At 39.1% G+C, this 11,702-nt stretch overlaps 3 protein-coding genes across 3 annotated transcripts; 1 reads left to right on the top strand and 2 right to left on the bottom strand.

The window, feature by feature from the left end:
- Nucleotides 1-1,696: 1,696 nt before the first annotated feature.
- LOC126785903 (uncharacterized) lies at nucleotides 1,697-2,071 on the bottom strand. Its single transcript, XM_050511581.1, has one exon. The coding sequence runs from the start codon at nucleotides 2,069-2,071 to the stop codon at nucleotides 1,697-1,699; it is 375 nt and encodes a 124-aa protein (XP_050367538.1).
- Nucleotides 2,072-2,724: 653 nt separating this feature from the next.
- LOC126788824 (mannosyl-oligosaccharide 1,2-alpha-mannosidase MNS3) lies at nucleotides 2,725-6,398 on the top strand. The gene is made up of 6 exons (XM_050514836.1): nucleotides 2,725-3,007; nucleotides 3,268-4,193; nucleotides 4,779-5,040; nucleotides 5,242-5,439; nucleotides 5,555-5,703; nucleotides 5,807-6,398. Exons 1-6 carry the CDS (start codon nucleotides 2,927-2,929, stop codon nucleotides 6,063-6,065), a joined length of 1,875 nt encoding a protein of 624 aa, XP_050370793.1. The 5' UTR covers nucleotides 2,725-2,926; the 3' UTR covers nucleotides 6,066-6,398.
- A 26-nt stretch (nucleotides 6,399-6,424) lies between these two features.
- Nucleotides 6,425-10,341, bottom strand: LOC126788821 (potassium channel KAT3-like). The gene is made up of 10 exons (XM_050514834.1): nucleotides 9,818-10,341; nucleotides 9,512-9,727; nucleotides 9,249-9,404; nucleotides 9,078-9,135; nucleotides 8,667-8,984; nucleotides 8,105-8,344; nucleotides 7,891-8,022; nucleotides 7,607-7,792; nucleotides 6,836-7,517; nucleotides 6,425-6,660 (listed from the first exon to the last, which is right to left on the bottom strand). The coding sequence occupies exons 1-10, from the start codon at nucleotides 9,994-9,996 to the stop codon at nucleotides 6,515-6,517; spliced, it is 2,313 nt and encodes a 770-aa protein (XP_050370791.1). The 5' UTR covers nucleotides 9,997-10,341; the 3' UTR covers nucleotides 6,425-6,514.
- Nucleotides 10,342-11,702: the final 1,361 nt, after the last annotated feature.

Here is an 11,702-nt window from a genome sequence, read left to right as displayed (position 1 = left end):
TATTACTCAGAGGCTCCAGTTTGTTCATCGTCTGCTGATTTTTAATCATTTTGTTGAATTCATGAATGGTGTGTATTTACTTTTCCATTAAGGTAGAGACGGAATACCGAATAAGTACTTCCAAAAATCCATATCAATAAATGTCCTCGATAGTAATAGTATATATATGTTCTCAAATAAGTTCTAATCATCCTGCATTGCTGAGTTAGAATTATCTGTGGTATTAATTGGTTCACGTTTTGTACGGGAATAATCCAATGTTGTGAGGCTAGAAAAGCTGTCGATTCAGTGGACTGCTGAATAGAGTCATCGGCATTGCTTGTTTTCCCTTTTGTTTACTTAACTTCTTAAATTTAAGGTCTGATGAATAAGAAAAGGTTTACAGAGAACAATTAAGCTAATATTCTGGTTTTGTCTGTTATAAATAACTTCCCGATTGGAGATGAAAGTAGTTCTTAACAAGCTTAGTCAAGCAATAATAAGAACTAAGAAAGAATGGCAATGTTTAGTGGAGCTTTGATGAATACTAAATTTGCTCTAGCACCGGCCGGGATACTTATAAGGTAAGTCTGATGGGATGGCGCAAGAAGATTTTGATCTGATTAAGTAATTTTAAGTGACAAAAAAGCTGATTAGAGCGAGCAACAGTTAATCACAGTCAAAAATGACGATCGCGATTACAAGAATCAATGGATGATAATTGATAGCTAATCAATTAGTTGGTGACAAAGGATGAATAAACAATTGGAAGGATGTTCAAAAGAACGTTCTGAAAAAAATGTTCCACCGAAGAAACACTTCGCATAATACTTATAATGGTTGATTTGAAATTTTGAACAAGTATTTGAATCAACCATTTTAAGTATTTTGCGAGTGTTTCTACTTTGTTTGAGCGATACATTATAGTATTAGTGATCGACTGTGTTAGTCAGTATGTCACTGTATACTTCATTAGAACAACTCGTTTAATTAATCAACATATATATAAATCATGAACATAAATATGAATAAATGATACATATTATATACGATGGGAATATATATGGATCCTACGTACGTATCAACGCACATCGCCAGGATCGAGAGCCATACCATTCCTATTCCATTCCATGCATACACATATATGGAGTGCACGCTACGAAAACAACCCAATGCAACCACCCATGCACCAACAATTGGGGCTCCAATGCAAATTCACATGTTTTTCTTCCTATTTTCCGGCTTCAAATTAGTCAATCACACTTCGGACAAGTTCTCGATGCATTGACTTCTTTGACTTCAAATTTCTGTATATTTCAGAAGAATCAACGAAACATATATACCAAAACTACCGATCCTTAAATCTCAAAGCAACTGACATATATTAATTACATGAATGACATGAAAAGATCGTAAAAACAGAGATGGTACTCTATCTGATGATCATTTATTCAACCATATAGAGTACAGTTTTACTATATGTATCTACCACTGGTTAATTATTATAATCGTCTATTACACGAGTACGTAATCGAGAAAATAGTGTTTACAATTCTCTTGCCACCTCTCCGATGAAACAAAAGCAAAACAAAATTTTGGCCAGGAAAAGACTCTGATCGAGTTAAACAGAACCCACCAAGAAAAGAAGGTACAAAACTAACAGATCAGCGACCACAGAAAGTAATCCATCACTGCATGATCAAACCGGTACGGTGATCTAGGGTTTTGCCAGGTCGCAGAAGACAACGACGTCGTTGGGGTTTCCGTTGTGGCAAGGCGACGAGCCAGAAGGAGGGACGAAGCCCTTGGGAAGCATGACGGAGAAAGGCCCGCTGTTCTTGGACTTCTTGGTCGGATTCTTGTTTCTGCTTCCGGCCCGTTCCTTGTGGTTCTTGGTCAGCCGGCGTTGTTGGCGGTCGAGGAGGAACGGCGCCGTGTTCCTGACTTGGAACACTTGATATTGGGCGATGGTGGCGGCGGAGGAGTAGGAGGAATGGGTTTGATCGTTGGGTGATGAAGAAGAAATTGGGATGGTGAAGAAGAAGAGGAAGGTGCAGAAGAAGAGGACGAAGTACTTGAGGAAATTACCCATGACAGATGGAACGAAGAGGTTTTGGTTTCTTGTGCAGAGTGAGCTTTATTGTTGAGGAGAAATTTCCAGAGCGATGAATCAGGAATGAGAGCTGTGCAGTTAATAATCCCAAGAAGGAAGCTCGACTTCAGCCTGGTTAGGGATTGAAATCTCTATTGCGGGCTCGGGTTATATTTGAGAAATTAGCATAAGCCCAACCGGTTAAGATACTTGATGAGTTACCAAAGCTTTAGCTTACCAAAACAAGCAACTCTTTGGAAGAGTCTAACTCTATATCAAAAGGGATTTCCAACAAAAGTTCTAAAATGGTTCTAATGATGTTACCCTCTTTTGATTATGCCACTAATGAATTGTGTTGTTTTGGCAACTTTTCACTGTATCATAATCTGTTTTGCTCGAGTTGAATGCTAATGCTCTTAGATTAGAGACATGAAAAATGTACTATTGGATGTGGTCACCAATCACCATCATCACTCTTTAAGCTTTCTAATATGAAAACCAAACTTGTCTAATTTAATCGTGGACTTGCAAACTAGTGATTCTCCACTAGTCAAACTCCCACCCAATAGAAAAGTCAAAACTTAAAACAACAATGCAATACGACGCCGTATCATTGCTCAATAGCTACTAGCTTAGAATAACTTTCTTCTCTCAACTCCAACGTCTCGATTGCCCAATCAGTCCTCCTCCGTTGTTTACAGCCTTCCCGCGAATCCAACTCCGCGCCCAAACCCGATATCCGACCCGAACCGGAATTCCAAACCATTTCGATCATTTACTCGTCAATCTGAATCCGTGAGCTAAAGACGGAGCTCCGGCTTAGCCTCGTCCCCGGCGGCGATCGGATCGCCGATCATGTCGTCGAAGTCTCTACCGTACTCCAACAAAGACCTCCACTACGACAACGCCAAGTTCCGCCACCGCTCCGTCTTCCAGGTCCTCTTCTTCTCTCAGATCTCCCTCTCATCTCAATTCTGCAGATTTCATTTCAATTTAATTTCATTGCTCATATTTGCGTTGGTTTCTTATGGACGATTAGAATTTGAAAACCTAAATCATGTTATAAAGTCAACATTATGATTTAGACTCCAATTATAAACAGAATCAATAAATTCACCTAAAGATTTAATTTAATTTTAATAAAAATTTAATTTTTTTGTGTTAGTGGTATTGAATTAATGTATATTGATGCACAGGTGATAAATCAGGGCTTAGTCAATAGTAAAGTAAAGCAGCATTGTACGAGTTGTAGTACAGGGAAGTTTCTAGTGTTGCTAATGATATTCGGCATAGTGTGTTTACTGCTGACTCATACGAGTTCCAATGGCTCCGCTTCGTATGGTGTAGTGAATGGTAATGGTACATATGAGCATAACATAAGCGGTGGCATTAGATTCGGGAATCTTTTCAGACGTGCGCCGAGGATTCCTCCTCAACTGACGCCTGATCAGATAGGAGCTGGTGTTGAGCTTGGACCAAATTGGGTGGATAGGCAAGAGAGTGTGAGGAAGGCTTTTATTCACGCGTGGTCAGGGTATAAGAGGTATGCGATGGGTTCTGATGAGTTGATGCCGTTGAGCAAGCAGGGAGTTGACGGTTTGGGGGGTCTTGGTGCGACGGTTGTGGATGCTCTTGATACTGCCATGATAATGGGGGTGGATCAGGTTGTTTCTGAAGCAGGCTCGTGGATTGAGAAGCACCTTTCGAGTAGGATTAGTGAGAAAGGCCAAGTTAATTTATTTGAGACAACAATACGTGTTTTGGGTGGTCTGTTAAGTGCGTATCATTTCAGTTCAGTGAACCAAGGGACAAACTCAACACATAAAGGACCTGAGCCGGCTGTTTATCTAGAAACTGCTAAGAATTTGGCCGATCGTCTGCTATCTGGTTTTACTTCAAGTCCAACTGCTATTCCCTTTGGTGATGTTGTTCTTCGTGATCCTTCAGCACATCCAGCTCCAGATGGTCTTAGCAGTACTTCAGAAGTTTCTACCTTACAGCTTGAATTCAACTATCTCAGCTCCATTTCTAATGATCCAAAATACAGCGTAGCAGCAATGAAGGTCTTAGAACATATGAAGACTCTACCAAAGGTGGAAGGGCTGGTTCCTATATTTATAAAGTATGTGCCTAACCATTACTTTTTTTCAATTTTTTACTTCTTGTCTTGAGGAATGACGTTGCATGTAATAAAGGTTAAAGAAGATAATCTACAATTTAGTCCGACTGTCTGAGTGATGACTGTTTGATTACCTGCATAATTTTCCAGTGTCATGTATGGTTTGTGAAAACAAACATATATAGTTGGGTCCTACCGTCTTTCTAAAAAAGAAAACATGTGGGGTTGGCATGAGATTCTGTTAGCTGAGTAATGGTGAAGTGTTAATCTTACTCTCTTTTCAAGAAACTTTCAGTGTTCAACTAGTGGCTCTACTCTTGGATGTATTACTTGGCTGTTCAGTTAAGTACATCAAGAGACTCTATCCTTTTGTATTTGGGTGGTACGTGGTCAGTGTGTTTGTTATTCTGTGGACAGCTGAATTCTCAATTTTGGCTTGGTTTCTTTTCTTTCTTGGATAGATATCGGTTGATATCTTAATTATTACTCAGTTCCAGAATGAAATGGGCTGCCTGTTTTATGTTTTGGTAAAGAACTGGCTACATGTATATTATATATGTGTTAATGTTGTCGTCATACTGCATGCAGCCCTAATACTGGTGAATTTAGTGGAAATAATATAAGACTGGGATCTCGTGGCGACAGCTACTATGAGTACTTACTGAAAGTTTGGCTTCAGAAGGGACCAAATCGAGAAAGTAATTTGACATATCTCTATGATATGTACGAGGAAGCAATGAGAGGTGTTAGGCACCGCCTTGTTAGGAAATCAATACCAAATGGATTGGTTTTTGTAGGAGAATTACCTTATGGCGCTGATGGTGATTTTAGTCCAAAAATGGATCACCTGGTATGCATTACTCACTCTTTGGCAATAAGATAGACTAGAAGTTACTAGACTATGCTGTGGTTCCTTCTAAGTTTTATAAAATTGGAGAAGTAAAAGCTTGTCTAAGTGGACACCTTGTATACATGTTCGTTTACCTTTGTATGGGATGCGATCAAGCTCCCCCTTTCTATATAATTTGACACTTTGTACTGCCTTTTTCAGGTATGTTTCTTGGCTGGGACTCTAGCACTTGGTGCCACCAAAGGCATAACCAAGGAAAAAGCAATGGTCAATGAATTACTAAATTTTGAAGATCTGGAAAATCTGAGACTGGCAGAAGATCTGGCTGAAACATGCTATCAAATGTATTCAGTAACATCTACTGGTCTTGCTCCAGAAATTGCTTACTTTCATACACAGGTTAGTTTTGTAACAAGTTATTATGTGTTGAATAGTGATTCCACCACCAGATATGTATGAGCACCAAATTGATACTATGTTGTACGGGACCTTAAATCTTCTCCGATTGAATCAGGAATATTCTGATGGACATCTTGATGGTGGTAACAAGAGTTCAAAATATTTGAATGACATAATCATCAAACGAGCTGATCGACATAATCTCTTGCGTCCCGAAACTGTTGAGTCATTGTTTGTCTTGTATCGCATCACAGAAGATCCAAAGTATGTTTTTTTCTTTCTTTCTATCGCATCCATTATTTCTATTGAAGGAGATAGAGAAGTTATATCCTCTTTGAACGCTCTTACAGTTATATGCACATTGCAGATATCGAGAATGGGGTTGGCAGATTTTTGAAGCATTTGAGAAATACACGAGGGTTGATTCTGGTGGATACAGTTCTTTGGATGATGTAACTACAATTCCACCTCATAAAAGAGACAAGATGGAGACCTTTTTTTTGGGAGAGACTCTGAAGTATCTGTACTTGCTGTTCGGAGATAGTTCACATATTCCCTTGGATAAATATGTTTTTAACACTGAAGCTCATCCTCTTCCGATTGAAGGAACTACCAAGAGGGTGTAACACTGTGCAGTCTACAGTATCGTTTAAGAGCAAAATCATGTATCAACAGTTCATATGATAGCAGGAGTAAACAGTAAATGCTAGATGAGGTTTCAGAGGCGGCTTTAGTTGTTTCTCTTGTGCCATTCACTGGTGAATTCAACACATTCTTCCACATTACCATCAGAAGACTTCAGGAGTATTTTCCTAAATATCACTATACGTGTGGAGCAAATATAATGACAAATTGTACTATGTATTTCATTTTGATTAATTAGCTGAGAATGGTTCATCCATTGAAATTTGATAGTATAAAGTGCCAAATGTTGTAAGTGATCTTTATTTTCTTCAGTATTATTACTGGGTTTTGAGTTTTGAGAACCCCAATGTTGTTTAGTCACATCAAACGTTCTGTTAATTCTTATTAAATCCTACGAGTTACAAGTTATCCTCACATCTTTGAACAATCCCTAATAGGTTAAATCAGAGTTTACACTATGACAGTCGTTGTGAACAAGAAACAGATGATCACCATCTCTTACAACACTCATGTCTTCTATTTCTGCATTCTCTGCATTCACAACTTTTTCAGGTCTGATGCCTCCAAACTTGTCACCTGCAATACCAGTCTGGGGTCAAAAGACTCAAAACAATGCTCATCCTGGTGAAAGGTTTGTTTTCTTTATGACTATTTTTTTTTTCACTAGTTTGTCATCACATTGTAATTCATGGTTGCATTTATCAGGTTTATCTGGAAATGATGTTTTAAAGGTAAAAAAAAGAAAGCTTACTAGCAATTCGTAGCAGCTCGTCTATGGAATCAGGTAGAATAATTAACTTTGCAAGCTGCCTTCCCGGCACACTTTCACTTTTAGAATGCATGTGGATAATTACTCTATTGCTGTATGATCTGATTCCTTCATCTCTGTCAGTTGCAGGGCTAGACGGGAACGGGTATGACTTTGTGACGACCTCTCTCAAGTGAGAATGAATATGTTGGTAGTCTTCCTGTCGTTTAAAATTCCCTTCACAATTGCTGACGCTCCCAGATGATCCTGGCTTAATGAATTCTATTCTATGTTCATCCATTTCTCTTGTACTTTCATTACTTAATGAGAGGTCATGTATGATCTTGTCACCTCGCTGTTGTGCTGGACCTTTTAACATCCATCCTCTAGGTTCTGGTTTGTTAACGTTTGCTCCTCCTTCAACCACAATTTTTAACTTTTCCGTATGGCCCTGGCAAACGGCAGCATGAAGTTCAGTTTGGCCAGTCTCACCTGTCATTCGAGCTTTGCCTAATTCACTCTTCTTCCTAGCCTGCAAAGCTGTGATACAATTGTTCCTTGCTTCATCTTCATGTGAGCCCTCTTTGCATCCTCCATTCTCTCCTCCTCCAGGACCATTGTCAAGCATTAAGCCTGGATTTGTATGTGGATATTCATCGCCTGAGCTATCTTCCCCTTTCAGTTTCTGTCAATGCACTACTGATTGTCAGTCTGCGGAAAATAAAGGGTAATCTGCATGTAATTAAACTTTTTTGTTTTTGATAATCATTTTACCATAAAAATGTTGTTCATGATAATCTGCTCGTCTTGCTTGTTTGTTTGTATAGTGGTCATCAGTGAACTTCTGCGGAGTCGTAATATTTGGGAGAGTTCAGTAGTTCGAACTGTGTAAGGCTGTGGCCTGTAACATAGTACTCCAATGTCGCCCAAAGTATCCCCAGAATTTGCCTTTCCTACAATCTGTGTAGAGCATATTTACAGTCAAATATACCTCAAGTTGAGCTAGTGATCCTACTGAACTAGTCAACTAGACATGCTTATATGTGTGACTTAATTACCTGCTCTTGCCCATCAATATTGGATATCATAACTACTGCACCTGAGACCAGTATGTAAAGATCCGTTGGGGCTTCATTTTGCAGAATGACATCTTCTTTCGGTGGAAAGTACTCGGCATCTATTTCTGAAACCTTTTGTGAAAACAGTTTATGGTTTTAGCTGCTTGTGAAAGAATTGAATGATAATGTGAACTAAAGGTATGTGATGCTTTACCAGTTGGAAAAGGAAATCATATGAAACTCCTTGAAAGATATCAACTCTCTGAATAATGGGGAAGAAGAGATGTTGGGCAATGCTTGAACGAAGTGCTTTTGGGAGATCATTCAAGGTCTCTTGCTGCTTCAACCCTTCTGTCTTGAACTTGAGGCATATGTGTGACAGCATTTGGTCTTGTATTTTTGGTGGCAAGTCATTTCTTGCTGCAAATTCTGAAGCAGCTCGCACCGTGTCCCTCTATTAACACCAAAAGCAAGCTTCTAGCATTAATACTTTCTTCTGAGGAACAAAAATAGAAACTTTTTATGCTTCAATTTGAATTATTATATAGAGCTAGTAGAGCTGCATATCCTCATATAATTTATATTTGAGTTGGCTATTATGTATTTGAAGTAGGACTGTCAAAATGTGGGGTAGAGAAGATAACATATAAAGGAAGGTATAGCCTTTCAAATCTTATGCAGGTATCTTATGTGGACCGTGGACGGTGTCTTTCGATTGCGACTGAAATTTTATTCTGGTCCATTTAGTTTGAGCTATAGAAGAACCAAGTACTTACAAAGTTTCTGGTTCTGCTAGTCGAATGAACCACAAGGTTTGTCATATTTCCAATGAGGTAAGCTGTTAATCCCAAGTTGAACAGCATGTAGAAAATATCGAATAGCATCTCCCTCGGGTTCTCAGCATGCAAGTCTCCATAGCCAGTGGTTGTGAGTGTTGTGATAGACCAGTACATTGCAGTGACATATCTGTTCCAAAGACTATCCTCTTTGAAATTTGGGTACACTGCGCCGATCCATGTATGTTTTGAATTGGGATATCTGTCTGCTATCAGATAGTAAAAGCATCCAGCACAATGCACTGCAAAAAGGGTGACCTGATATTTGACGACAACATATATAGTGAGATTCATAGATGCTGTCTTTAAGAAAATAGAAGATACAGGGTATGTGGATTTTTAGGTGCTTACAGAAATGAGCTTTGTGCACCGAATCCAGAAGTAATTGAATCGAATGTCCTTCTCAAGTCTGAAGGGAAAGCAAAGTGGCTAGTAAGTATTCCGTATTCTGAAACTTCCAACAGTAGAAAAAATTGAAGAACAAAGACACTGTTCAGGACTTCAGGGAGTACTAATATCCACCTTGCGAACAGGGAGCTCACTCGTCTGAGGCGCCAGAGCCGGAGCATATTCAGTACTTTAAAGCCAAGTTCGCTGCCATGTTGTGTGAACATGAGGCTAATAGGCTGGAATGGGGCAGTGGAACACACATCGAAAATAAACCAGGTTGATAAATACCTGCAGTATGTTATGTATGCAAAAAAGTTGAGTCTTTCCTTTTAGAGTAATATCATTTGCTGTATCAGCAAGATGAAGTTACCATAAAGGCTTCAAGGCTTACGCACCTCATTGCAATTTTCTTGGGATTGTCAACAAGAAGATACGACTGGTTGTCGAGATATGCCACAAAGAAAGTGAGGAAGATGTCAATGGCAAAGAAACCGTTGACAATGTTGTCGATGATAAAAAGAGCATCCTGTTTGTAAGTCAAGAAAGCAAACTCAAACGGGCAAATCCAGGCAGAGTAAATGACGAGAACAATAAGTAACATCTCCCAAGCCCTGCAAACGAAGGGGAAGTTAAGGCAATGGTCATCACTGAATTAGTAACATTGTGTAGAAGTAGCGAAGTGTTGTGGAATTGATGATCACCTATAGCGAGGATTATAAGGCGATATAATGTATTTCCGGAGCCTAGTAGATTGGTTGATTCTGGCTCCAAGAGATGGTAGAAGATCACTAGAGAAGAAGCTGCTATGAGCAATACTATCTATTTGGTATTCATCAATACAAAACCTTCTGAAGAAGTTTTTTGTGCAGGAAACTGACATCTTTGTGTTTCAAGATTGATTTTCAGAAGAACTACGTACAGTAAAGGGATGTTATTTTTTTTTTTCCTTGGTTGGTTTTGTGTACTAAGAAGGGGGTATTAATAGTATACCAACTGGCTTTGGTGAGCAGAAGGTTTAGGAGTCCTTGATCTACTGTACCTTTTTCGTTTCAAGCTTGTGACTTCGAAAAGAATATGCTGGAAGCTTAATTATGCAGGACTAAGTGGGTGGTTACCGATGGGAAAGTAGTATAAAAGAGGAAAGGAGACTTTCTATCTTGTCGAAGCAAGAAAGGTTAGAAACAAGGGGGGAATGGACACGGAAAGAACAAGGTGGGAGAGCACAAAGAGTGGCAGACATGCAGCTTAATTTCTGTAATGCAGCTGCAGACAATAAGTTCTTCAGTAGTACTGGAAGAGAGCAACAAACTGATCGAAGATGGTAATTAATGGTGCATTTCTGGTTGAGCAAAGTTGGGGTGGTGGGAGATCCATTATTGAAATCCATGTGGAGTAGTAGTTGTACAACAAGTGTGGCCAAAACTCATGAAGATTCATGCGCAAGGGAGACGTACATGAGACTTCATTTGGGTTTAAGCAAAAACAATATTGGTTTTGGTTTCTGTATTTTCATTTCATTTCAAAGTGTGAGCAATGGGACCTGAGGATGATCTGGGTGAAGTTCAATATGTGGACGCCACGTGGACCAGTAGGAATCTGTCTTAGAGATGATGGCACTGCAAAATCCCTCAAACAAAAATATAACACTCGGCTCTTTATTGTAAACTCATCCATTGTATCAGCTCCCTTCAATCTTTGTCACCTTCATGATAGGAAGAGGCTAAGAAAGCTTGACTACTGAGGTTGTTGTTATATGCAAACTCATTCAGAGCCATAAAAGTATGAAATGGATTGGTGCCATATATACGTGAATGATATATATATATATATCCCAACTCTATCTCTCTTTTCCAATTTGCTTTTGACCCGTTTGTACTTTGTAGCTAGCACAACACGGTTTTCATGTCACCGACTATTCCTTTCAACTTGTGGCTCTGCATATGTAGCTTCTTGATGTTTCTGGATTGATCATGACTACCCTGAAAAGGGTTTTACTAATAACCGACCGATGTCAAAACTTATTGCTGGTTTTTTGAGTTAATCAGAATGCATGATTAATCTTCCATCGTATTAAGTTATAATTAATGCGGGGATATGCTGGCTCCATGAGATCTCAGTGCTAAACATTCGAGTCCCCCCAGATGACCAACGTTGCATATGAGATGTTGGTCTTGTTTTAATTCAGGAAAGACATGACTGGTTGTCAATTCCAACAGACTTGAAGGGGTGAAGGGACAACATTTGTGTGTAGAGACAAATGAAAAAAATCATAGTAATATCTCCCTGATTAATTTTTTGTAGCTGCATATAATATTGAAGTGGTGAGTATATATTTAATCAGTCATTATCATTGAATTAAGGAGTCTAATATCTCCATCAGAATAAATTATGCTAGCTAGGTTTGAAGCAGCCCAGGCCACCTGGGGAAGGTGTGATTTAGCAGTAGAACTGTAGAACTAATATGGCACGTGATCCACGTGCGTATTTTGGGGGTATTGAGTCATTCTCATTATGCAGAAACCCTACCACTCTTAGAAATTGCTAATCTGTTAGGGGAATTAGTAATGTTCCCATTGGACCTCCCTG

The sequence above is a fragment of the Argentina anserina genome, chromosome 3 (genome assembly GCF_933775445.1).
Source record: "Argentina anserina chromosome 3, drPotAnse1.1, whole genome shotgun sequence".
Classification (NCBI taxonomy): Eukaryota; Viridiplantae; Streptophyta; class Magnoliopsida; order Rosales; family Rosaceae; genus Argentina; species Argentina anserina.
Note: the sequence above shows the minus strand (reverse complement) of the source record. Positions and strands in the feature narration are given on the sequence as shown.

What these genes read in the sequence shown, in the direction of transcription:
- LOC126785903 (XM_050511581.1), bottom strand. Translation starts at nt 2,071, where the DNA reads ATGGGTAATTTCCTCAAGTACTTCGTCCTCTTCTTCTGCACCTTCCTC.
- LOC126788824 (XM_050514836.1), top strand. Translation starts at nt 2,927, where the DNA reads ATGTCGTCGAAGTCTCTACCGTACTCCAACAAAGACCTCCACTACGAC. An exon ending in CTGGTTCCTATATTTATAAA is followed by an intron (nt 4,194 to 4,778) that starts GTATGTGCCTAA and finishes TACTGCATGCAG; the next exon opens with CCCTAATACTGGTGAATTTA. An exon ending in CGCATCACAGAAGATCCAAA is followed by an intron (nt 5,704 to 5,806) that starts GTATGTTTTTTT and finishes TGCACATTGCAG; the next exon opens with ATATCGAGAATGGGGTTGGC.
- LOC126788821 (XM_050514834.1), bottom strand. Translation starts at nt 9,996, where the DNA reads ATGTCAGTTTCCTGCACAAAAAACTTCTTCAGAAGGTTTTGTATTGAT. An exon ending in GTGAGCTCCCTGTTCGCAAG is followed by an intron (nt 9,136 to 9,248) that starts GTGGATATTAGT and finishes CTTTCCCTTCAG; the next exon opens with ACTTGAGAAGGACATTCGAT. An exon ending in ATATTGATGGGCAAGAGCAG is followed by an intron (nt 7,793 to 7,890) that starts GTAATTAAGTCA and finishes TGCTCTACACAG; the next exon opens with ATTGTAGGAAAGGCAAATTC.